The sequence below is a fragment of the Ictidomys tridecemlineatus genome, chromosome 12 (assembly GCF_052094955.1).
Source record: "Ictidomys tridecemlineatus isolate mIctTri1 chromosome 12, mIctTri1.hap1, whole genome shotgun sequence".
Classification (NCBI taxonomy): domain Eukaryota; kingdom Metazoa; phylum Chordata; class Mammalia; order Rodentia; family Sciuridae; genus Ictidomys; species Ictidomys tridecemlineatus.
Genome location: NC_135488.1, coordinates 102,889,467 through 102,917,459, shown reverse-complemented (window position 1 = coordinate 102,917,459; position 27,993 = coordinate 102,889,467). Strand labels below are relative to the sequence as shown.

The 27,993-nt window shown below is 33.9% G+C and overlaps 1 protein-coding gene across 10 annotated transcripts in view; it reads right to left on the bottom strand.

The window, feature by feature from the left end:
- The window catches only part of Itsn2 (intersectin 2), a 126,350-nt gene that overhangs the window by 55,094 nt on the left and 43,263 nt on the right, over positions 1-27,993 (bottom strand). For 9 of the 10 annotated variants that reach the window (XR_013429185.1, XM_005322591.5, XM_040271373.2 and 6 more), the window contains exons 9-20: positions 27,836-27,899; positions 27,028-27,165; positions 26,086-26,171; positions 25,160-25,422; positions 24,022-24,171; positions 22,167-22,307; positions 20,744-20,831; positions 14,553-14,692; positions 13,273-13,353; positions 4,876-5,012; positions 1,736-1,872; positions 686-783 (exon numbers count right to left, since the gene is read on the bottom strand). Coding sequence is in view for 9 of the 10 variants with exons in the window: in XM_005322591.5 (XP_005322648.2) it covers positions 686-783; positions 1,736-1,872; positions 4,876-5,012; positions 13,273-13,353; positions 14,553-14,692; positions 20,744-20,831; positions 22,167-22,307; positions 24,022-24,171; positions 25,160-25,422; positions 26,086-26,171; positions 27,028-27,165; positions 27,836-27,899 (1,523 nt within the window). In the remaining variant the exon portion in view is untranslated. The remainder of the gene's footprint in view (positions 1-685; positions 784-1,735; positions 1,873-4,875; positions 5,013-13,272; positions 13,354-14,552; positions 14,693-20,743; positions 20,832-22,166; positions 22,308-24,021; positions 24,172-25,159; positions 25,423-26,085; positions 26,172-27,027; positions 27,166-27,835; positions 27,900-27,993) is intronic. The other variant, XM_040271375.2, reaches the window with a different exon arrangement.

Below are 27,993 nucleotides of genomic sequence, written 5' to 3'. Positions count from 1 at the left end.
ATTATGAGAATACAATAAAGACCTATTATTCCAAGGAACAAATGGCCGGCATCTAAAACCTTCAACTCTTTCAACAGTTGCCAAAAAACAACCAGCTTCTCAATATTTTATTGTTAATTTATTAAATTAACAAAATCAATATCACTTTTTATGATGTGACGCAATATGGCATAGTGGAAAGAACACAAGATTTGAAACTGGAATCAAAAGACACACACTTGTATCCCTCTCTGGCATTGTGATGACAGATACAATTTGTGTGAGTCTAAGCTTCCTTCCTAGAATATAACAGTAATAATAATTGTCCCATGTAGCTCTAAGGTATGTTGTAGGGCCAAATGATAAATCAATAGTTACTTATCTTCTTAAAATATTTCTTGGGTGTGGTGGAACATGCCTGTAATACTAGTGAAAGGAGGCTGAGACAGGAAGATCACAAGTTCAAGGCCAACCTCAGCCACTTAGCCAGGCCCTAAGCAATTTAGCTAGACCCTGCCTCAAAATAAAAAATAAAAAGGGCTGGGGATTGGGCTTGTGACTCAGTGGTTAAGTGTCTTTGGATTCAATTCCTATTACCAAAAAAAAAAAAAAAAAAAATTCAGTATAATCAATATTATTACAGAAAGCAATGTATTATAATGTATTTAGTTTATTCATGAGAGGGAAAAAAGACTTTATTTCCTACCTGAATTATATCCCCAGAATTAAAACTCATCTCATCATGGTTTCTTGCTTCAAAGGGGTATAATGCTTTATAATTCACCAAAGCACTAGCTGTCTCACCTAAAGAGAAGAAAATTATCACAATTTGTTTTCATGTATTCAAATCTTTGCTATGATTCAATAAAGAGCTCTTAAAATCTAATAGAAAAGTATTGTGAAAATCCTTTTGCTAAAGACTTGTGAGGATTTAAGTATCTTCACTACTTATAACCACTAAAAAAGCAAATATGGATATTCATCTGAAGTAAAATGGGAGGCAGCAAAACAGAGAGACGGCTTCAGTCTGAAGTACGCATGTGGGTCTGTGGGAGTGCAGGCAGGCCAAGTAGAAGGTGACTAAGGGGACACGTGTTGAGGTCAGAATATTACAAAAGAAAAGCACACAAAGGGTGTCACAATGAGAATATCAGCTAGTAAACAGGGTTGGCTGAAGAAAGATTTATAGATTTATCAGTATAGTTCTAAAGGAAAAAACAGTAGAAGAATTTCCAAATTTACTGGACTTGATAAGATTAAAAATGTTTTACTTTAAATTTTTAGAATACATGCTTTAACTTGTAAAAATTTTGAACACACTGTATCATTAATATGAATTCAAAGCTTATGCATCAGAAAGAGGATATAATATTAAGGTATTTTAGGAACAGACTCCAAAGTGTAACAAAAACAAAGTATATCTTCGGAAAAAAATTACTTAAAATTTTACTGTTGTTTCACTAAAATAGTTTAGTTATACTGGTTGAGTAAAATATTCAAAACAATTTATTTCAGTTTTGAAAACCATGACATGGTCTTTGCTGTTTTTTCTTCCCATTATGTTCAGATTTCTACCTTCAGTCTGTTTTAATATCTCTATATAGTTCTCATCCAAGTTTAACTTTAAAAAGATTATCTAACTCCAAGATTAGTATCTTTCTGTTTGTTTTTCTTCTTTTGTTTCTCATCAGATCTCTTTTATTATTGCTTTTATTGCTTTGCCTCTGAAAATCAAACCTTTTAGCCATATCCTTACATTGTTTCTCCTTAGCTTTTCGTTCGTCTTCTTGAATTTTTTCTTGTGTTTTTTCTTCCTGAAGTCGTTTTTGTTTTTCTTCTTCCTCCTTTCTAAGACTTTCCCTCCATAAGTTTTCTTTTCCTTGCTTTGCTTTCCTTTAAATAAAAGAAAGTTTGCATAATGTCCTAAAAAATTATTTTTGTACTCAGTGAAAATACAAAACATTTCTTACTTTAAGTAGCTGGAGAACTAGTAAAAAAGTAGTACTACAGGGATGGGGAGAAACAGTGGGATTCAGGGATGAAGCGAAGTCAATTAACCAACCAATCAATTAAAAGAGGAAACTTAAAACTATGGGTGAGCTGGATAGTATGACTGAACAACTTTCCATACCTTCCCATTCCTCTTGCCATTCAACTTCCCAACCCCCCAAAAAGAAAAAAAAATGTTGAAACGAACCTTTTTCTCTAGATTCTTCACAAGGACTGCCTTTTAGCTTTCATTCCTACTATACTATCTGCCCCTGTTTTATGGACTCATCAACTGCTGAAATGCTTCTGGAAAGTTTATTTTTTATATTTTCCCTTCAAAAAGTTTTTCACACTAGCTTATAGAGCATTTTTTTTCTCACTTAGTCATGTTTCTGTGCATTTTTCTGGGACATATGACAATCAAGATGATTTGTGATTAGACTTAATTATTTTAGCATTAGAACTAATGCACATCATAGTACTCCATTGCATGCATTTTTATGACTGTATTCAGATGTGGAGTAGACACCACTAAATTATTCTTTAAACTTTAATATTATTTGGGGCAGGTGAGACCATGGTCAGCTATACCATGGATTAGGGTACATTTATACCCCATCAAAGTGGGAATCTTGGCTTAATTCTCAGTCTATTCCTGAAGGAATTTGGAAATCCTGAATAAAACATAAATTGTAGGCTCTTAGTCATTAATTCTTTCTCTTTGTCCCAAACTGTCTTATACTTCATAGTACTGGCCCAGTATCCTGCTACTAGCTTCCTTTCAACCCTTCCTAAATCCTCCTATATACCCTATCATGTCTTAGGATACTTCTTCCAGAAGCTTCCATAACTGAAATGTGGGGCTCCCTTGAGGACAGTGCTTTTATTTGTAGTCCTTACTTAATTTCAACTAATATTCCCTTTCCCAGTTCCTCTGTAACTTTCCCTGACACGATCCCAAGACCAGGATATCTACTGACTTTTACTAACTTCCCACAGTCTTATGAACACCATTATCAGAGTACTTACCACATATGTAGTTGGACACTGAAAACATCAGAAAGTTCATTAAATTCTAGTAAACTTTCTTATGTAAGAGCTAGTGAATGAGAAATTGGTCCAGTGCCAGAAGATGCCTCAGAAAGGGGACAAAAGGCAAAGATGCCACATCTACAATGTGAGAACCTATTACCAATAGTTTGGAACAAGAAGGGAACATACCTGGGCAAATTAACAAGCAAACCAAAATGTAGTACTGTCACCTAGCTCTGAATCAATTAGATCCTACATGTCCTTCTGTTCTCTTTGATTTCTTTCCTACCCTAGGGTAAGATTATGTGCAAGAAAAATGAATGAAATGAGGACAGTACTTTTACTTGTAGTCCTTACTTAATTTCAACTAATATGAAACATGTATTACTAATGAAATGAAAACATGTATTATTAATTTGGTTTACTGGCCTGAAAAGAATTGTGAGATGAATAATTATCAATGATAATTTCATGTATATCAAAAGAAAATTCCGACATAGTGATTATATGTAGTTATATAAACTACATAGTTCCTTTATGTAATGTTAAGTTAACAAATGAAGAACTCCTCTATATCTACTTCTATATTATTCTATTATCTCTGGCTAGGAGACCATGAAAATGTGGGTATTAAAGTAAAAAGTATTACAGCAATTTAGTTAATTGTCTGAATCCCCTATTAAAATTACAAGGAATACAGGGGCTGAGGTTGTGGCTCAGTGGTAGAGCACTCGCTTAGGATGTGCGAGACGCTGGTTTCGATCCTCAGCACTACATAAAAATAAATAAAATAAAGGTATTGTGTCCACTTGCAACATAGCAGCAGCACTCAATAAAAATGTGCTCAAAGTTATTTTGAAGCTATTTAGAATAGAGGTCCACTAGGGCTGGGGGTGGGGTTCAGTGGTAGAGTGCTTCCCTAACATGTATGAGGAACCCTATAAAAATAGACAGTTAAAAAAAAAAAGAATAGAAGTCTGCTAAATGGTAGCATGTGTCTCTTTTGCCTCCCTAGTAATGAGCTCTTTCACAGACATAAACTTATCTACTCTTCACTAAGGAAAAGTGAAGAGTAGATAATATTTGTTGATTATATTTGTTGAATAATCACACAGTGGAGAACTTGTGAGAAACAAAGAAATATATTTAAAATAGAATCTTATGGACAGAAAAAAAATGCAAAGTCTCTAAATGAATGGTTCTAGGCTTCCATATATGACGATTCAATATTTCAGTGGCATAAAGAGAATTACATGAATTACTTGAGAGAGTTAACTATTTCATATTTATAACCTGTCAGAACAAAGTAACAGATTAACTACAGAGAAATGGAATTAACGAGTGCTTATTATATGCAGGATGTTATACTTCATTCTTTTTTTCACTTTTATAAATTTATTTGATTATAAATGCATTATTACAATACACCACTCAAAACAAAAAACTTGAGTAACAGAATTAAATCTAAAAAATTACAACTGTATGTATTTATAGGCATATACTTGGTTCTTTAGCTATATTACTTTATTTAATACTCAATTACCTACAAGAATGCATTAATGACTCTTTTCAGATGGAGAAACTGAGGTTCAGAATGGTAAAATGGCTTAATCAAGGTCACTTAGGTAGTAAGTGGTAGACTAAAAATTCTAATCCAGATCTGACTTCAAAGGCTGTATTTGGAATGGAATATAAAACTGGCTACTGAGAACTTGGTCCCTATAAGAAGGATCGAATTCATAAAACTTAGACTCTGATTAGCATCCTAGCATAATCCTTTTATCACCCCTAAATTTTCAGACAAATTAAAGATATGGGCAACAAAATCAGAATTCTAATAACAATACAGTATAATAAATTTATCAAGTATACTACCTTGCAGCCTCATCTTCTAGTTTCTTTTTTTGTATTAGCTCTAATCTTTTTCTTTCAATTTCCTTCAACTTGTCATGTTTGATCTTATGAAGTTGTTCAAGGGCTAACTGCTGTGTATTGTAGCTTTCTCTCAGTTCCTAAGGATAAAATGGAAATAAGTCAACACTCAAATAATTTACATATTTTTATCTAATGTAATAATGTGACATTTGCATTAAAGGACAAAAATCCTAAAGCAAGTCAAACTAAATTTAAAAGATTTAACATTTTAAAAAATATTCTAGATGATAAAAAATCTTAAATACAGTAGTATTTAAGCCACGTAGCCACTGAGACAAATACAGGTTAAAATTACCTACTTTCACATCAGTTCATTTCTAAGGAACACAGATTATTTAACCAAACAACTCTTTGTTTCCAAAATGATTTGGAAAGTCATTTTAAGTAAAAAAGCAATTCATTAAAAATGTGGTGGAACAATCTGCTTGTAATAACATTTTAAGAGGAATTTTGTTTGGTTATGCTTTTTATATCAAGTTATCAGTAACTTTTATCCAATAAGATATTGAACTAAACATAGAAGCAATTATTAAACAATTTAGTCCAAAACTAAAAATGCAAAAGATAATGTTTGCCTAAAACCATGACTAAAATAAGCCAAAATAACGAAATGTATTCCAAGCAGGAATTGAAATACTTATTGAGCATCTTGTTGTATGCAAAGTACTGTAATGGATTAAAAGGGGATCCAATCCCAAGTTGCTTGACTTTCAAGTATACAGTCTTTCCCTTCAAAGAGCATATAATCTCAAAGCAGAGAAAAGTATCAAATGTGAAATATAGTTAAGTGCCTTAGCAGAAACTTGTTTTCTTTCCCCCTTCTTAAGCACTCTTCCTTTGGGAAGCTGATCTCCTTGCCCTCCCCATCCCATTTTTTTTGGCAGATCTGTCTTCCCATTCCTACCCAGGGTCAATCATTTACTTTTTTCTAAATGACCACTGTACCTCACCTCCCTGCACAAAATGATTGGTCTAAAGGACCAAATGGGGCCAGAATCTTTCCTTTCTCTGGGCTCGTTAAGCTGAGATAAAATACAGCTGGACATGTTTGGTTACCAAGCAAACCCATGAGCGGCAGGAATTAAGTTAATGTACATAAAAAGAAAAGACCAGAGATGAAAGCGGAGAGAAGGGGAATAAGGGACACCGACACTGCTCAGTGTACTAGAACTGCCCCTGGCCAGCAGCTCTTTTAACAATTCAGTCATCCTGATATTCTTTCAATAATCATTCACTAGCTCATCCATTTTGAACTGAATTTCTTTTGCTTGGAATCTACAAAATCCATAACAAGAGAGAAGAACAAGAAGGTTGGAGGAAAGAGAAAACAAACAAAAAACCTAAAAGTAATCAAAAGAAACTTCATAGCGAAAGTGGGACCAAGACAATATTTAGGTATAATGTTGTAGTAAAAAATGGTTTTGGTATCTACCAACGCATAATAACAAAACTCCAAACCAAAACCAAACAAGATTCTTTTTGTTCCAGAAATAAACTATTTTATAGGTCAGCCCCTTCAACTTGATTAAAATGGTAAATCTAAGTATATGTTGTGTCCAGAGGCTTCATCCAAAACGTGTGAACAAAAACACTTGCAACGTAAGTCAATAATATAAATAATGCATTCACAGCAAAGTTTCCACAGTGCTCAGCTTCAGTTTTTATTTGTTGCACTTTTCCCTAAATTCTATCAAAAAGCAAAAAATGTAGTGGCTACAATCTATGGATAAGCAATATAGTTTAGTGATAAGAAGCATGAGTCTATATTGAGACCACTGAGGTTTAAATTAAGCTCTGTCAATGACGAAACAGTTTTTTTTTTTTTTTTTTTTTTTAAGGAAAGTTAGAATTTCCTCATCTATATATGCCTCACAGAGTTGTGAGGATACAATGAGTTAATACATGTAAAGTGCTTACAACTGCAAAGGACTCATAGTTAAATCCTCAAAAATATTAGCTATTATTACTGGTTGAAATCATAAATAAGGAGAATATTAAGTTTAAACAAGTGTAAACAGTTAAACAACTGTAGTCTGAAACAGCTACATACAAGTGGAATTACTTGCCTTTAGTAAAATCACTGGATCTGGATACTTTTTTTAAGGAACATTTTCAACTACAGATTTAAAATGTTAAATATAGACAGAAATATTTAGATATTTTGCTTCTTCTTGAGTCACTTTTGGAAAATTATAACTTGCTCATTTCACCTAAGTTTTTGTATGTGTATGTAAAATTGTGTCATACTGTCTTATCTTTTAGTGTTTGTAGTATATGTAGTTATATCTCCTTTCTACTCCTAATTTTCTTTACTCTGCTTTTTCTTTTTTAATCTGGCCTTTCCAAAAGTTTGTTAATCTTATTATTCTTTTTTAAAATTTTTTTAGTTGTAGTTGATATAATACCTTTATCTTATTAATTTATTTGGTGGTGAGGATTGAACCCAGTGCCTCGCACGTACTAGGTGAGCGCTCTACTGCTGAGTCACAAGCCTAACCCCATCTTATTAGTAAAAGGATCAAATTTTAGCTTTCTTGATTCTCTGTATTAAATGTCTTTGTTTTCTATTTCACTAATTTACTTCTACTTTCTTTGGTTTATTTATTGATATCATGCTATTCTTTTTCTAGCTTAAGTAGAAAACTTTTCTCCTCTAATATAACCACTTAAGGTAACACCTTAACTGTCTGGATTGAATTTTGGCTCTGCCGTTTACTAGTTTGTATGACATTGAGCAGACTGACTTCTTTTTCTTAATTAGCTCCTATGTAAAATGTAAACAAGAATAGTACCTCTGTGATAGGGTTAAGATAAAATAAATTAATATTAGAATAGTGCCACCACTGAGAAATCCATTAATAAATACTTGCTATTGTTAGTATAACTTGATTAGTGAATTAGAAAAAGTTATTTACTCTTGATATGAAATATGAAGAATCAGCTCATTTACATTCTGTCTCTTTTCCATTTCTCAACACTGTTATTTGCCCTTGGCTAATTTACCTATTACCTTTATATCTTTATAATATATTTTTATAGGTTTCACAAACACTTGAGAGTTTTTCCTAACTCTAAATTTTCTCTTTTTATTTCTAATAACTTTCAAAACTACAGAAAATTAACTAAATTGTGGACACTGATTGCTTTCACCCTAAATTCTTCATTTTCCTACATATCTACAATGTAAATGCAAGTACCAAACTAAAGAAACTAAACATGACATATTTAATATGGAGTTCATATTAAAAAATTTCCCTAACTGTAAATATTTGCCTTGGTAATGACTTTAAAAAAATCCATGATCCAATCCAGGATCTGCACTTAGCTATCACATCTTCGTCTCCTCCTAACACGGCTCTTTAGCTTCCTTTACTCTGGAAGAGTTTTTCCACATTTTACAAGATTCTCATCTTTAGAGTATGGTTGGGCTAATCAGCTGTTTAATAGAACAAACTAAAATGTGGTTTCTCCATTTCCTCACACTTGGACTCATATTTCTGGCAAAAGTAGCATCGAAGTGATGTTGACTTTCTCAGATATACTGCACCATCAGGAGAAACACAACACAGGTTTGTCCCACTTTGATAATATTACATTTGATCACTTGGTTAGACTGATTTACTTAGTTTTTAAGGTATTAATTTTTTAAACAAAATTTAGGTCCATGAACTGAAACACAAATTAATCTTAACTTTCACTATTTTTTTTCTGAAATACAGATTTTCTTCTAGTTCAAATATAAGCAACTTACTACAGTAGTACTACTTAGTTGTATTTGTGACATTTTTCACCAAAAAAATCAGATTTTTATTTCATAGATAACTTGATACATATATATTTCTTGACTCAAAAATGGTATATCTAACACTAGATCTTGTTATTTATTAATATAGAAGCACATATATATAAATGTGTCAAAATGTTTTTAAAAATATTTTATGAATTGTAATTTAAAAAACAATCCAACTTATTTCATTTTATGCATTTAAAATATTATTTCGACAAATGGTCTAGAGATTTCGCTAAACTGCTAAAGAGTCCATGGCATAAAAATGGTTAAGAGGCTGTGCTTTAGAAACCATGTTTCTATTTTTCTATGTTTCTATTTCTATCCAGCAGTTCTTATATGTCTCCCAGCAGTTCTTTAGGCTCTCACTTCCTCCTATTATATCCCATTTTGGAGAAAAGAGGTTCCAAAGGCAAATCTAAAAATCTTTGAAGGAAGAAAGGAAATACTTCCTTAATTACTACATTATGAGTTTGGGAAATGTTTTCTGTAACATCTAATGCACATACTTCATTTAAGTTTTAATTTACAACCCAAAGGACTAGTGTTCCTCATTCCCAAACTAGTCTTATTGTTACCTGCGTAAATCAAAATTTCATCTGCCACCTGGAGTGATGTAACTAACAGTTATCCCATATCCTTGGGAGCATAGGAGAAGACCTAGCCCACTGGAAGAAGCTGCAATTCTGATGTTGACAGATTCTATTCCCTAAGGAAAAGCATTTTCCCAGTCATTACACAAAGTCAGCAGTGATGACTTGCCAACACACTAAAGGTATTTTGGAGATTCTGGACAGCTTCTTCCTGAATAACAAAACTACTTGTACAGCACCTAAGAGTTCACAAAGCACTTCTGTGTGTGTGTGCTGTTTCCTTTAATTATCATAAGACCCTGCAAAAAAGACAAGGAAGAGGAGTGAGTTTTGTTTTATAAATGAAGAAAGCAAAATTTGGAGGATATACAACTAGCCAATGGCACAGATAGGACTAGAACTCATTTTTTCAGATTTCTAGGCCAGTATTTTTTCTTTGCATTTGACTGCTAACTACTGAACAACATGTCAATTTTCTTCTTAAAAAATTTTTTTATAGTTGTATATGGACAGAATGCCTTTATTTTATTTGTTTATTTTTATGTTGTGCTGAGGATCAAACCCAGTTCCTCATGCATGCTAGGCAAGAGCTCTGCCGCTGAGCTACAGCCCAGCCCCTTTCTTTTTTAAAAAAATGTTCTTTTTTTCTTATTTTATTTATTTATTTTTATGTAGTGCTGAGGATTGAACCCCACGCCTCACACATGCTAGGCAAGCACTTTGCCACCAAGCCACAACCCTAGCCCCTCAATTTTCTTAATGAATAATGGCCTGTTCAATGTTTCACCTTTGAACCTACTGGTTTTGCTGTGTGTCTTGGTATCACTTGATTAAAAGAGTAAAAATTATTACCGATTCTGTATTACACGGTCAATAAATAAAACATAACTTTCTAAGATAAATATTTTTAAATGTTATACTTCTGTTTTCACTACAATTAGCCTAAAAGAAAAATCAATCACTCCAGATGCTCAACTGTCACAAAGGGCCACAGCATTAGAATAAAGTACTTATCTTCCTCCAAAACCCTCTTGTCATTCTTAGTCACATCTCTGTTTATCCCATGATCTGACTCAATTCCTCACACATAATCTCCCCAACAGTTTCACTCTCCTGGAACTTGCTCTTTGTGACCAGGGGATCTCATATGAACACGTCTTCTCTGAATGGAAATTCCCTTACCTTCTTAGCTGATCTCTCATACTCTATTCACATCAGGGCCAGGGAAAAACTGTAGCATTTTCCTTGCTGGCTCACTGCCATTCCTAGACTCTTATAAACTAGATGCTTTTCTGAGACTCATAACTATCCAGCAATATCACTCTCTCCCTTCGTTTTTATTGTCACCTATTGATCACCTGGTCACTGATCCTCATTCACTCATCCTCACTATTCTCTTAAATCTGATATACACATAGATAGATGACTCAATCAAAACCTCAACTTTAGGGCTGGCAGTGTAGCTCAGTGATAGAGCACTTGCCTAGGATGTGTGAAGCTTGGGTTCCATCCTCATCAGCCCCCTACCCCCATGGCCCAATCCTCAATTATGAGGCTATCTCTTCACCAATGACCTTTTTATTCCATTTAATCTACCATTCTCATTAGTAAACTCCAGGTCTTATCACCATCAGAAACAGAACTACTACTGATAAACACCCCAATTCTCAAGCATAAGTTCTTAGCCTTTGATCTTTTCTTATACCTGGTATAGGTATTTAAACAAATTTTTAACTTGAGACCTCCATTCTGTTGACCCCATCATTTTCTCTTCATCAGCACTCCCTTCCTATCATATCTGGTTCATATTTCAGAGTTCATCTTTTATCATAATTCTTATGTTAAGATCTGTGATTCCTTTGTCCCTTCCTCTTGGCCCATGTCTATTAAAATTCCAAACCCACTTCATTAGACTTCTCTGTGCTTATATCTAAGCAGCTGAACATTAACAGAGAAAAATCATACAATTAGGTGTGACCTTCAACTTCAAAGAGGCAACTAACATAGCTCAAAACACTTACTGTTTTTCTCTACCAAGCCTGCACCACCCTCACTCTATATGTCTATTTTATGTCTACTTCTCTTTCCTGAAACATCTTTCACCTTCCATCATTCTCTTCACTATCAGCTAAACCCCTGCTTCATCAAGCCATCAGACCAGAAGTCCCTCAGCTGTCCATCTCAAATCAGCAACACTTCTTGTATCTATACCCCCCTTATTCAGGTCTAAGGTGTTATTCCATTTCCTCACTCACCCAGACACATTTTTTTTGTGATGGTACAATTCACTTCTAACTTTAAATCTTGAATCTGTCAATTTTCTACTCTCTACCAACGAGTTTAGTTGCATTCATATATATCTTTCCCCTGTATGCAACACTGAAAATACTTTTTTAGATATTCCTATAATCTATGCTCTGGATTCTATATCTACTTCCTCAGGGACCATGCTCTTTCAATTATCACCACTTTTTAACTTCAATCTCCATCTCCCTTTCCCTCCTTTCCTCTCAAGTCTTTCTTTAAAGCTCCCCCCGACCTCCCACCACCAACTCCCTCCAGTTCTCTGTTCACTCCATGTTCTCTTCCTGCTCCTCAGAGTTGTTCCTACTCACTTAATCCTTCTTCTGCTCCCATTCATTCTCCATCCACTGCAATCCACATTCTGCTTATCACTCAACTGAAATGGCACTTTCAGCAAGGTCTTCAAAGCCTCCTTGTTGACAGTCAACAGATACTTTTCAATACTGCTCTCTGATCACTCTGTATCATTTTACAATGACTACAGAAGACCTCTTTTCTTGCTTTCTATGACAACACAGTCAAGTCTCCTGATCACTCTGACAGAATATTTTCATCCTTGTATTTTCCTAAATTGCCTCTGATGAAATTAACAACAAGCAGTAAAAGACTAGAAGGCAGGAAGCAAAAGGAAGAAAGTAAAACAAGAGACAAGAAAAATCTGCTGGCCTGTAGAGAATCAAATGCGAACTGAAAGAATCAGACTATGTGAGTAAACACAGTCCACAAATCATCATTGTATCTCAATTTACAGAAAAATTCAGGTTTAAGTTTCTGTGCAATCTGTAGCAAAAATTCGAAAACCAGATAATCTGGCCAGTCATGCTATAAACGTAGAGGCTAATAAATGGGGACGATGCTACTGCCAACTTTCCAAAGTCCCCTACCTTTGCTCAGGTAACAAATCAGCTATATTACAATGTTCTGGTTTTCACTGCATAATATATGTGCAACTGCCTGTTTCCACCCATTTTAGTACCAAGTAGAATGTGCAGTCAAAATATACTAGGGTAAACAAGTAGTAAATATAAATAAAGCACCTTTCTTTAAATCATGCTAAAGAAGAATTTATTGAGTATTTTTAATACTCTGTTGTGTTATACATGGGAAAGCAAATAACTTACATAAATAATTGAAATATTTTTAGCTAGAGTCCAAGCATATCTAAATATGAAGCCTGGTAACTAGACCTAAGTAAAACTGCCCCATATTAGTGGTTCTTTAAAACTTTTACTTATAGTAGAAGTAGGATGCAGCCTAGTCTATACATGTAACTATACCCTAGATTTCAGAAGGTATAAGTTTAAACAATGGTTCTCAGTGATGGGGAAAGTGATTTAATCTCACATTCCCTTGTTTTCCTTTGAGTTGAATTAGTAATCATCCCATGAGTTAGTCCCACTCCTGGGGATGATGCAGGAGAACCAGTTGGCTCCTCAAGAGAAAGGTAACTGTGTGTAATCTTCCTGATTTCTGGCATTAGACTCAAACAGGCAGTAAGACAGCAGAAGGATATTCAAGCAAGCAGAAAGAAAAATTCTTTATTGTATGTTATTTCAAACAAAGATACTTAAAGGCAAAGAATAGTCTAGTTAAAAAGAAAAAAGAAAATAGTAATGTAACTAAAAAAAAAGGAGCTAGATATTAGAAAATAACCTTAAGTAAGAGGAAGAGGTTGTTGAGACAGCTTAGCAGAGACAAAAGGCACTGAAGAACAGAGTCATCCATATTCCCACACTGTAAGATAAGGCAGACAAAAAGCCAGTTAAACTATGTACAAATTAAAAAAAATTAAAAACGTAGGGAAGATAACTTGGCTGGTTTGTTTGACCATCAATGACAAGTTATTTTGTTTTCTTTAAAAATTGTTATATAGGATATGCTGTGTAAAGTACATTATTAACATTATTCACCTCAAGTTTCTCCTTCTTAACTGAAGCCACCATGGTGTTTTCTTTGTCATGTTGTTTACTCCATAATTAGTGTTAATGTTATTTTAAATAAAGTCAGCAAGATAAAAACCACACAAAGAAATAACTTTTATGCTATATACTTTATGCTCTAAAAACTTTATGCCTAGTTAACAAAATAATAACTAAGACTATTTCCAAATTTGAATTTTGTGCTAAAAGTCTGGTTTTTAGCTTCTATTTTCTCTTTTTCAGAGATATGGCTTCATATACAACTAACATTACACAGAAAGATAAGCACTCAGTGTGCTTTGAACATCTGCTCTGCCATTGACGCAAACAATGAATCAGGAATTTAACTTCTTTTTTAAATTTCTTCTAATTAGTTATATGTGACAGTAGAATACATTTTGACACATCATACATAAAATAGAGTATAACTTCTCATTCTTCTGGCTATAAAGAATTTAACTTTTCATGCAAAAGTGCTAGATTCTGCTTGATCATTGCATTATTTCATAAAGGGTAATCAAATTATACTTTAACAAAAAAATAATAATAATTTACCATGTTAAAAGAGCCGCTACCACCAGACCTATTTTTTTTAATCCAACTACAAGACTGGGATCCTAATTAAAATGTATACAAGAACTATTTTTTAAAGTTTCCATATTTTCCATTTTAGAACATTGCTTGAGATCATCTTGACTGACATCAGTTTTGTAATACTGACAAAGGTAATTGTTCTTAAAATGTATAGATGCCAACAAAAAGACAACAAAGTCATCAAAAACTGGTAAATAATATGGTAAATGACATATTTGTTATGCTACAATGTAACATTTTAGAGAACATTAAAAATGATCTTGCAATTCTGGTATAGTTGAAAATCATAACATAAATTATGAAATGACATAATAGCAATAACATATAGCAATAACAGCTTTAGCTATTCATTCTATTCAATCAAAATAAGGAAGGTGAGAAGGCAGCTACCTCAAAATGAATATAATAGAGGACAAATACCTTCAATTGATTATTAAATGAATCCATTTCTGAAAGTTTAGATGCAGTTTCTTTTTCAAGAGCATCTAATTGTTCTTTAAGTCTTTGGCATAATTCTTCCTTTTCTAAAGATTTTTTATGAAGTAAACTGATCCCTGAATCTGAAATACAAACATCAGACAGTTACATTTGGTAGAATTTCCTATGTTGTTACCAGTATGTCATTTACTATCTGGCTAACTTAGAAATACATAGAATGTACCCATATTATGTGACTAGTGAAGGAGAAAACACTCAGTGGTCATTTTTTCCCAGATCATATACTGGGAAGATCCTCAGAGGAAATGGGTACCAAGCATTGGTTTTGTACTCAAAAAGACCAGGAACTGAAGTGAAACTCTACTTTGGATAAAGTATTTCACCAATCTGGTCCTCAGATCTTTCTCTACTCGATGGGCATCACACCATCCATCTCATTAAATGTGGTGATAGAAATAAAACCCAAGCATAGTATCCAGCCTACACCAATTACTCAATTAATAACATGTTTTGCTAAAATAGCTTTCTATTTATTCATAAGGTTCCCAAGAACTGGGGAATATTCACAGCAAGGACTCAATACATATTACCAACTGGATTATTTAGTAACATTATTTTAGGAGGTAAGAACAGGGGTCTCTATTTTATATGATTTTTTTTTTTACATGCTCACACAAGGATGGAGAAACCAGGGACAAATCTATAATGTCAATTATATTAAAAAATTACAATTCAAATGTATATTTTTAAACTGTATTAAAATATAGAAATCAAGTATAATTTAAATCAAATGAAGCATTAGAGTAAAAAGCTAAAAGTCTTCCTTCAGCTCAAAGCCCAGCTTATTCCCTTTGTAAGCACTTATTCTTACATATGTGCACAATCTTTTTTTGGACATACAAGGGATTGTACCCAGGGGTACCCAGCCCTCTTCTGCTTCAACCTCCGGAGTAACATGGGATTACAAGTATATGCCATCACGCCTGGTCCCATGGGTTTTAGTAGGAATATATTGTTTACACTACTCTGCAACTTGTTTTTAAGTTATATCATCAAGCAGGACATACAGATCTAATAGTCTTTAAAACTACTCCATCTTAGTCTACATTATGGCCATTCCCTCTTTAATGCAACCATTTCCTTTTTCAATTATCATTTAGATTGTTTTTAATTTTCTACCATTACATAAAAATGCTGCAATAAATACCCCTGTACACACATTTTAATGCACATGTCTAAGTGTTTTATAAGACTAGATAGTAAAGAATTGCTCTGCAAAAGGATAAAAACATTTATGTTAAAAAATTTACTGTTTTTATTTAAAGTATATGATGCTTTGATAGTGAAATGATTACTTCAGTGCAGCAAATTAATATATCCATCACATCATATCCAGGGTTACTATCCATCTATAGTTACCTTTTCTTTTAGAAAGAGCACTAAAGTCTACTTCCCTAGCAAACTTTAAGTATATAATACATTATTATTAGCTAGTCATCATACTATATATTAGGTCTCTAGAACTTTATTCATCTTTAATTGAGTGTACCCTTTGACCAACGTAACATCTTCCCTACTCTCTGACCCTGATAACCACCTTTCTACTCTTTTTCTGAGTTCAACATTTTTAAATTCCACATGTGAGATCATGCAGTCTCTGTCTTTCCAGGCCTAGCTTATTGCACTTAGCATAATATCATCCAAGGGCACTCATGTGTATCACAAATAGGAGGATTTTCTTTTTTCACAGCTGAATAATATTCCATGGTTTATGTGAGGTGTGTGTGTACTGGTGCACATCACATTTTCCTTATCCATTTATCTGTGGATGGACATATAAGTTGTTTCTATATCTTGGCTGTGGTGAATAATGCTGCAGTGAACATGATAATACAGACATCTCCTTGAAACAGTGATTTTTATTTCCTTCAAACATGTACTCAGAAGTGAGGCTGCTGGGTCACATGGCCATTCTCTTTTTAATTTTTTGAGGAATTTCCTATTTTTCAAAATGGCTGCACCAATTTACTTTTCCAACAACAGAGTACAAGGGTTCCCTTTTCTTCACAGTCATTTCTTAAGATAACATCCATTATAATAATAACAGTTTAATGTAGTTTTGATTTCATTTCCCCATTATTTGTAACATAGAGCATCTTTGCAAGTATCTATTGCCCATTTTTATTATTGGTTTTTAAATTTTTTTATTGGTTCTTTCTAGTTACACATGACTGTAGAGTGCACTTTGAAAAACTATACAAGCATGGAGTACATCTTATTCTAATTAGGACCCCAGTCTCATGGATATACATGATGGTGAGATTCACTGTGGTGTGTTCACATATGTACATAGGAAAGTTATGTCAGATTCATTCCATTGTCTTTCATTTTTTATCCCCCTCCCTTCCCTATTCCTCTTTGTCTAATCCAATGGACTTCTATTCTTCCCCCACTGTGGGCGGATGTGGTTAGCATCCACATAACAGAGAAAACATTTAGCATTTGTTTTGGGGGGATTAGCTTATTTCACTTAGCATGACAGACTCCAGTTTCATCCACTTACCAGCAAATGCCATCATTTCATTCTTTTTTATGGCTGAGTAATATTCTTTTGGGGTATAAATACCATATTTTCTTTATCCACTCATCTGTTGAAGGGTACCTAGGTTGGTTCCATAGATTTGCTATTGTGAATTGAGCTGCTATAAACATTGTTATTGTGAATTGGGCTGCTACCAACATTGAGGTCCCTGGAGTATGCCGAATTTTTTTCTTTTTTTGAGTACATGCTAAGGAGTTGAACAACTGGGTCAAATGATGGTTCAATTCCAAGTTTTCTAAGGAATCTCCACACTGTTTTCCAGAGTGGTTGCAGCAATTTGCAGTCCCATGAGCAATGTATGAGTTAAACTTTTCTTCCACATCTTCACTCACATTTATTGTGACTTGTGTTCTCTCTCTTTTTTTTTTTTTAGTTGTTAATGGATCTTTACTTATTTATATGCAGTGCTGAGAATTGAACCCTGTGCCTCACACATTCCAGGCAAGTGCTCTCCCACTGAGCCACGATCCCAGCCTCTTGATAACTGTCATTCTGACTAGAGTGAGATGAAATCTCAGTGTAGTTTTAATTCCCATTCTAATTACTAGAGATGTTAAATATTTTTTCATGTATTTGTTGACCATATTACTTCTTTTGAGAAGTTTCTGTTTAGTCCCTTTGCCCATTTACTGATTTATTGTTTTATTTGGTTTTTTTTAATAGTTGTAGATTGAACAGCATGCCTTTATTTATTTTTTTATGTGGTGCTGAGGATAGAACCCAGTGCCTCACACATGCTAAGCAAATGCTCTGCCCCTGAGCTACAGCCCCAGCCCTAGTGTTTTTTTTTTTTTTTTTTAGTTCTCTGTATATCATAGAAATTAATGCCTTATCTGAAGTACAGGTGGTATAGATTTTCTCCCATTCTGTAGACTCTCTTCATGCTCTTGATTTTTTCCTTTGCTGTAAAGAAGGTTTTTTGGTGGTACTGAGGCTTAAACACCGAGATTCACACATCCAAGGCAAGAACTCTACCTCTGAGCTACAAGTCCAGTTCTTTTTTTTTTTTTTTTTTTAATGGTATTAGGGATTTTCAGGAGTGTGCTGTCCTACAAGCTACATGCCCAGCCCTTTTGTATTTTAATAGGTTCTTTCTAAGTTGCTAAGGCTAGCCTCAAACTTGGACCCCCCTGCCTAAGCCTCCTGAATTGTTGGGATTAGAGGCTTGCACCACTACACCCAGTTTGTCCATGTTTTTTTTTTTTTTTCCCCAGTCTTTCTTAATCTTCTACAATTTTTTTAAGTGAGTTTATGAAGTATCTTGTCAAATTTCATTTAAAGAAACCTGAATAGAATTGAATGTATGGATGAATTAGGAGAGAACTGGCATAGTACTTCTGCACTGAGCAAGTTCATTCATGAACATAAAATGTCTTTTTATTCAGAAATGTTTTATGTCTATCAGTAAAATTTTATAGCTAAATATTTCTTCTTTGTTCATAACAATGGACATCACTAATAATGCATGTTTTAATACCAAATTTAATTGTATATGAACACTACATTAGATCAGTGGAAGACAATGTGATAGTATAGTGACTTTAGAGTCAGATGGACATGAATTTGAGTAATACCACTAAACAATCTTGATTAATTCTTTAGTCTCTCTGAAGCTGAGTTTTCCTGCACTGCACAATAGGAATTACTATATTACAGGGTTGTTGCACAGATTAAAAAAATAATGCATGAAAACTGCCTAGCACGGTATCTGACAAACAGTCAGTAATCATAAATAGTAACTGTTATGAAGAGAAGAATCAAAAGGATACAGGGTACTATTTAACTCCCAAACAAAAGCTTTGTATTTTTAATTGGACTATGGATAAATAAAGCTGAATGGATCATATTCCACAGAGAAGAGTAGTTCTACCAGGTTCCAAATAAAATACAGTAAACATTGCTGCATTCACAGCACAAACAGCACAACAATGACAACAACAATGATGTTGATGATATATTTCTTTCACTGCATAGTTCAAGAGGGATGGCTTGTACTACGTTTGGAATATCCATGGAAGGACACAGTAGGAGACTAATATAGTTGTTGCTGCTGCTGCTGTTGTTATTATTATTACTATGGTACAAAGGATTGAACTAAGGAGCACTTTACCTCTCAACTGAATCATCAGTCTTTTTTATTTTCTTATTTTCATTAGGGTCTTGCTAATTTGTTGAGAGTCTCACTAAGTTGCTGAGGCTGGCCTCTAACTTGTGATCCTTTTGTCTCAGCCTCCCAAGTTGCTGGGATTATAGATGTGAGCAATTGTGCCCAGTTAGGGGGGTAATATAGTTTAAGCAGAAAAGAATCAGATGCAAAGAAGACAGTCTGAGAGGAGATATGAATAAACCCTATCAGTAGAAGGCAACTGACAATTCTAAGAATAGTTCACAAAAATAAACTTTTTATTCTGGTGTTTCTTCCATGTGAAGAAATTGGTACAATATTCCCAGCTTCTTTCTACCCTTTCATAAATTGGGAGGCTGAAAATAAGAACCTGAGCATGTATAACCTAGATTTTTCCTAGCCTTTGCTTTCTGGAGTCTGAACTTTTCAGGAAATGTTTTATAGATGCAGTTGTACACTCTCAGATAAACCATGTGTCCAACATCAGCATTATCAATAATGAAATATCTTATTTGATATTTAAATTATAAAAAATAAAAATATCAATATAGGAAGACATACAATAATTACTTTTCATTTTATCACAAAAGTGCTCTATTATCTATAATAATATTTTCCATATTATTTTGAAAATTTAATTTATTGGAAAAAATATTATTTATGATAGAATAATGATTTTTTTAATATTTATTTTTTAGTTGTAGTTGGACACAATATCTTTATTTTATTTTTATGTGGTGCTGAGGATCAAACCCAGGGACTCACACATGATGGGTGAGCACTCTACCACTGAGCCACAATCCCAGCCCAGAATAATGATATTTTTTTAATAATAATACTTCTAGTCAGAATGGGAGTCATCAAGAATACAAATAATAATAAATGCTGGAGAGGATGTGGAGAAAAAGAAACACTTTTACACTTTTGGTGGGATTGTAAATTAGTATGATCCCACTATGGGATCAATATGGAGGTTCACCATTCATCAAAAGAATAGGTATGCCAGGCATGGAACACACCTATAATCCCAGAGGCTTGGGAGGCTGACACAGAAAAATCTTAAGTTCAAAACCAGCCTCAGCAATTTAGCAAGGCCCAAAGCAATTCAGTGAAACTCTGTCTCTAAATAAATAAAATACAAAATAGGGCTGGGAATGTGGCTCAGTGGTTGAATGCCCCTGAGTTCAATCTCTGATTTAAAAAAAAAAAAAAAAAAAAAAGACTAGATATGGAACAATCAGCCTTGGTATTTATCCTAAAGAAAAAAAGTCATCACACTATAGTGATACATGCATACCAATGGTTATAACAGCACAATTCATAATAGCCAAACTATGCAACCAGCCTAAGTGCTCATCAATGACTGGAATAGATAAGGAAAATGTGATACATATACATACAATGATACAATCATTCAGAAAAGAATAAACAAAACTAGAGACTTACCAGGTGTGTTATTGAGCTGCATGTTTTTAATTCTTTCATTTAATAATTGCTTCTCAGGTACCAGATAGATAAGTTTATTTTGATATTCCTTATAAAAAGAAAAATTATATCTAATTAAGGTTATAATACCTAAGAATCTTTTTGAAAACTTTTAAACATGATTTAATCACTTATGAAATTAGTACAGTGATAATTCATAATTCTAACATGCTTCTAGTTTATGAACAAACTAGAATAGAACTATGCAGGATTAAAAAGCAAACACTTAAACATCCATTTATAACTGGATGAGATTAAAAGACAATAAAGAAGCCACAACAAGAGGGTGTGTCTAGAAGTCTACAATCTTTAACTTTCTAATAGTTGACAGTGGGCAGAGCATAAGGGGTGCCTCTGCCACCTGTACCAGATATATGTGTGGGCAGAGCACGTCACTCCAGAGTGCTGCCTGTGTGATTATCAAAAAAGGACCAAAAATTCAGGGAGAACAAGGGAAACAGGTTTAGATAGACATGAAATGTTTTCTGGCTTTTGTTTATATGCTGTGACACAGGGAAAAGTCTGATTGTCAGACCATCCAGTAAGAGAATTAGGGTAAGAAGACTATCTAGAGATGAATGCTTCTTAGAATCCTTATTCTGCAAAAATAGTCCTTGGATCACACACACCCTACTGCACAAAGAACAGAATTACCAGGTTTTTGGGGGACATATTTAACATTCTTGCCACAATTCTAAAAAGAGTATGTCAAAATTTCAAGGTAGCTATAAACTTACTTTGATGTATGGTATAGTATGAATGCTGGTGTCCTCTCCAAAGTTAATATTTTGATACTTAACCCCCAATGCAATTGTGCTAATAGGTAGGATTTTAGGAGGTAATTAAATCATGAGAGCTCTTCCCTAATGAATGGGATTAGTGTTCTTATAAAACAAGAGGAAGGGAGCTGCCCTGCCCCATCTGCCATGTGAGGAAGTGCAGGATGACATCTTCAAAGCAGAGAGTAAACTCACCAGACATTGACTTGCAGTGCCTTGGTCTTCAAATTTCCAGCCTCTATAACTATTAGCAGTAAGTTTCTGGTGTTATAACTTACCCAGTCTAAGATATTCTGATAACAGCATGAATAGACCAAAACAAATATATATAAACATTTTTTTTCTTTTACGAAAGAGTTAAAACTCAAAGTGGTAAATGTCCATTTACATATAAATATTAAGCAGAATATTAATATTTATATATTAATATTAATATATAAATTCTAGCAGAGTTTTAGGAGACATACGATTTCTGATATTATGTATAAGGCTGTGTATATTGACATTACAGGTTTACCAGGTTTACCCCAAAAGTTGCAATCACACTATTGGAAGAACTGTGAATAACTACACATTTATGGACAATTTATCAACAAAGGACTTACCTGAAGTTCCTGTTGAAGCTGCTTGATTTCCATTATTTCCAGGTCACACTGCTTATCTAGAACTTCCAGCTCAGTTTTTTGTGTTTGCTTCCTGAGTCGGACATCTTGAAGTCTGCCTGAAATCTGCTGATGTTTGCCATTCTGGAGGAAGACCATACAAACATATGTATAAGGTTGCGTATATTTACATAAAGTGCTAAAAGGAAATGTTCTACCAGAATAAAATTTGTTTTTAGTTAAAATTTTAAATGCCACTTATTATTTATACTCACTCTGAAATAAAGGTCTAAAACTAAGTGAAATATGTTGTAGAGTTGCATCTGTTAACTCAAGAAAAGTATTGGAAGAAAATACATCATTCTCAGAGCATAAGAGATCAAATGTTAAGATGAGAAAGCACAAATATACTTAGTTTTTTTCTGAATTCAGCACTTAGGCATATACTTAAAATATTAATATCAGAGACAATTTCAAAGAATAATGAGAAGGAATAAATGTTTATATGTAACATTTAGCATTACCTTCTCTGAGTTTTTATTCCTACTCTCAATATTATTGTCTAATTTCCTCTAGTTAAACAGTATCTAAGAGAACCTTTTTGAAAACAATTCTCTTTTCCTATAATAGTACTCCGTTCCTTAATCACTGAGTAACCTCTTCCCTTTCTTTTCTGAGGAGGGAGAGGAAAATAAGAAATTTTCAATGGGGCCTAAGAAGAAGGGTGAGTTGGGGCGTTATAGGCTGAACCGTGTCCCTTACAAAATTCTTTAAAGTCCTAACCCTGGTGCATCAGAATATGACTATACTTGGAGAAAGAATCTTTTAAAAGGTAACTAAGGTCAAATGAAGTAATATGAGCAGGTCCTAATCCAATCTGACTAGTGTCCTTGTAAGAGAACATCTAGACACAAAACATAACAGATATGCACATGCACAGAGGAAAAGACTATGAACACAGGAATAAGGTAGCCACCAGCAAGCCAGAGAGACCTTATGAGAAACTAAACTCACAGACACCTTGATATTCAACTGCTAACTTCCAGGACTGTAAAAAACATAAATTTCTGCTATTTAAGCTACTTAACCTGTAGTATTTTGTTATGGTAGCCCTAACAAACCAATAGAGTGAAGAGAAATGTGATCCCTGATTAAAAATCATAAATAATGGAAGTTTTACTGAAGATTGTTTCATATTTGAGGAATACACACTAAATATGCTGTATTCTTCCTAGAGCTCACACTACAATCTTCAATATGTCTAAGTATAGGTTCTGGACCTTTCTAAACTCTGCATATAGAACTGGAAGTAATTTTAAGAGACCATTTAGATAAAAAAAAAAAATGACTTAAAAATTGTTAACAAAGAAAGACTCCCCCACCTCCTTCCTGGGGTTTGAACTTGGGGCCTTGCAACTGAGCTACATTCCCAGCTCAAAAGAATCCTTTTATCCAACCAAATCCTAGATAAAACGCTAATAAAAATAAAGCAGATAAATATAGAGCCATCTGTTGGGTAGTATCCTTTGTAGGCTTTCTTCTAGAGACTGATTTGAAAGCTAAAAATTACTGAATTAGTACACTCTTTATTTTATACATAGGCAAGGTTGAGACACAGAGGAAGAAAATGTCTTGCCCAGCCTCTAAACTAAAATTTTAACAGAATTCTCAGCATTTTGAATCTCTAGCCTTTTTTAGTAAACTATACTGTCAAATCTATTGAAAGCATATCTGAAAATAAAACTAGTAATTACATTAAACAAAATTTATTTATGATATGATTTTAAAAAACAATTATATTTTTCAACAGGTAACTTTAGCATCATTCAAATAAATTCCACTAAAACTTTAGCCATACCAGTGCTTCCAACTCAAGATGAAGACTCTTCTTTTTAGAGTTTAACCTGACAATTTCTTCCTGTTCTCTATTCTTTTGATTGAGAAGCTCCTGTCGACGAATTCTCTCCCACTCTAAACGACGTTGACGTTCAAGTTCCTGTTTTGCTGCCTGAGAATAATGAATTAAAGTTAAATTTTAAATTAAAAACTTTGCAACTTTCAGAAACTGAAGGTATGACAGTGTTCTGCACTTCATAGGCCACAGTGTCTAAAGATTAGGTGGGCAAATCTAGCTTTATCAATAGGTCTAAAGACTCCCACCAAAGTGACTACTTTATCCATCACCTTTTTTTAAAAAAATAATTTTTAGTTGTAGATGGACACAATACCTTTATTTATTTTTATGTGGTGCTGAGGATCGAACCCAGTGCCTCACACACGCAAAACAAGGGCTCTACCACTGAGCTATAGCCATCACTGATTGCTTCACTGGACCATCATTTAAATATAGGAATTTTTCTCTTAAGAGCAAAAATGATACTTCATAAATACAAATGGTAAGAGGAATAATTACATCTCTATTCTTCTATAGAGAAAAAAAAATATCTATTTACATTTTTTCAGTGCACTATAATTTACAGTGCTCCATTCCTCACCCTTTAATACACAGCCAGTCCTCCCAGGGATCCCATATAACACTATCCTGAGCACCTACACAAGACCACCCTCTTGATTTCTCTCTAGACCCTCACCTTCCCACTCTTGTCCTTCTGTTCCTCCAAGTCCTTAGATTGTAAAATCTGAATCCTAAACTTGCTTTCATCTAATGTCTTGGCTCAGCCTGACTCCTCGCTCACCACTATCCTTAGCTCCTCCCTGAACTCAGGAAGGACAGTTAATTCTCTTTTGATTGAGCTATCAACTGCAGAGTGATTGTCTCTACACTTAGCAGCCTTGAAAAGCCCTTACATGAAAGGGTCCTCTTTCCCTTCTTAAAGGAAGGGAGATTCCTATCTTTTAGAATGAAATGATGCAGAGGAAAAAGTACAATAAAAATGCAAAAAACAAACAAACAAAAAAACATGTTTTTGTTACATGAAATGTAATTTCTTATTAAATGAAAGATTTCTTAGGAAATAAAATAACTTAAAAATAACCTCTCTTCTTTCTATCTCTTTTCTCCTTTCTTCCTCCCGTTGTCTCTCCAATTCCCTCTGTTTCTCCAAGCGCTTTTCTAATTCAAGTTGTTTCTTCCATTCTTGTTCTTGTAATTCTCTCTGCTTTCGTTCCCACTCCTCCTTTTCTTTCTGGGCTTTACGTTCTGCCTCCCTCTGTTGCTGCTCCATCAAGGCTTGGCGACGCTTCTCCAGTTCCATGTTCCCTCGCTCGTAGTTGGCTTTCCGCTTGTCCTCAAAGGTAACTAAAGAAGGCACACTGTCAGCTGTCCCCACTCAGGACCTGTAATCTAGTTCAACATACTTGCACCCTGTGATCATTTGTGTGCTCTCATTCTTTGGCTACTTCTCCTAAGAATAATTTTAATTCAAATGTAAACTGGAAAATATTTACTTCTAAATATATTCATTAAAAAAAAAACCAAATTTTATGTTTGAATTCATCCAAGAGAAAAATAATTTTTACTATCTTTGTCAATTAAATACTGTTTTAGCTTTTTTTCTCAGAGTTTTCTTCTAGGATAATGAAAGTTGTGTGGCTATACCTTTGTTTTGTTTGATACATGTTCATTAACTTTTAAATATTTTAAAACAGTTACGTATGTACTCTTTCAACTAATATCTTTAAAAAAAAGTTAATGCTAAAGATTTCATCACAAAGTTTGCTCACTAATTCTGCCTAAGTGGGAGAAACACCCTAACTTGGACACTGTCTCTTCTTCTTTCAGTCTTCTCATTTTGCCTAGCTAAATTTTATTGACATCAAAATTCATCTCATTCACCATATAGTTTTCTCATATAGTAATATGAAATTTAAAGAATGCAAAAATTCTAAATATGCATCTACATTTCAAAGTAAAACTTTAAAGAACTCACTATAAACATACAACTCAGACATTCAATGATACCTGGCAATTTCTTCTGAGGTTCCTCTTCCTGCACTTTCTGATAAGAAGGCAGAGTTCCATTAATAGAATCAATTTGCTTTCCTCCTCTAAGAAAAGCAAATAACAAACAAATTTAATATCATGCAGTCTGGGAATTTTCAGACAAGATAATATAAACTACCAATGATTATTACAAATTAATATTTAGAATACTATTAAAGATATTTAAAACACAGTATGGTTTATAGTTACAATGTACAGCGAGCAGTATATGGACTTCAAGCCAGAGATCTGAATTCAAATTATGGTTCAGCTAACTGCTATTCTTTTTTTTGGGGGGGGGGGTGCGAGGGGGGGTACCAGGGATTGAACCAGGGGTACTTTACCACTGAGCCATATCCCAGCACTTTTTATTTAGAGGCAAGGTCTCACTGAGTTGCTTAAGGCCTTGCTAGTTGCTGAGGCTAGCTTTGAACTCAAGATCTTCCTGCCTCAGCCTCTAGAGCCACTGGGATTACACGCTACTGCACCCAGCAAGCTAATTGCTATTCTTGGGCAAGTTGCTCTATCTCTTTTTTTTTTTAATATTTATTTTTTAGTTTTAGGTGGACACAATGTCTTTATTTTGTTTTTATGTGGTGTTGAGAATCGAACCCATGCCTTACGCATGAACCCAGTGCCTCACGCATGCTAGGCAGGCATGCTACCACTTGAGCCACATTCCCAGGCCAGGCAAGTTTCTCTTAATCTCTTTAGTTACCAATTTCCTGTCTGTAACATGGTGAAAACATACCTTCTAATATGTACTCCTTTCCAGTGTAACTCGTTGGATATTAAAATCAAATGCCAGCACAAATATTTAACTCTATCCTTTAAAGTACAGAACAAACCCTAACAAATCCCAAACTAAAAGCACACCTGCCAAGTAATGAAAAACCATAGCTCTTCTTTAGAGACACTCACCTGAAAGAAGGAGGGACCAGCTCAGGAGGTAAAGTCAGTGGCAAAGGCTGTCCAGCTTTGGCCATGTCAGTGAGGTGCATAGCAAGGATGAACTCTTCAGCTTTTAGCTGTCCATCACCATCAATGTCAGCCAGAGACCTAAAGAAAATGTGAAATTCATACTTACAAAGTCCATTTGGAATAAAATACTGTTTGAACAAATTTTATTTTTAAAAGAATAATGATGAGGAGGCTAGGGTTGTGGCTCAGTGGTAGAACGCTTGCCTAGCATGCACGAGGCACTAGGTTCGATTCTCATCACCACATACAAATAAATAAAATAAAGGTCCATCAACAACTAAAAAAAAAAAAGAATAATGATGATAAAACGAATGGGCTATCATATTTTAGTGAAATGAAAATATATACAAAAAAGTGAATTAATTTTAACCCTTAATTTTCATAACATAAAAGAGGGAAGACTTTGAAACAGAATGGGAAATACCCATTGTGAGAAGGTGGCTTATGTCATGTTCAATTCATCTACCTAACCACATTTACCTACAATGATATATTGTCTGATTCTCCATAGAAGTCATTATATAGAAGAAAAGTATACTTTTCTTGTAAAATAATTAAATGCTAAGTTCTCAAGAACAATGCTTTGCACAAGTATGTTTGGTTTTAAAGTCAACATTAACTTTCAAATGGCTGCTTTTATGGAGAATCTTTAAATTACAAACTTTTATAGAAACAATTTTCCAGAAACAATATCTTTCTTATAATAGAGGAGGTATAGTTTAAAATAATAATTAATAGATAAACTCACCAAATAGTGGCTAGCTGAGTTTGAGAAAGATTTGACTGAAGAAGGGCATTTCTAGCTTGAAAACCTGGTTGAAGGGAAAACCATAAAGAAAAAATTTTTTAGCCTCTTTAGAGTTATGCAAACCTAAACATAACAATTATATATGTTATATAATTTTA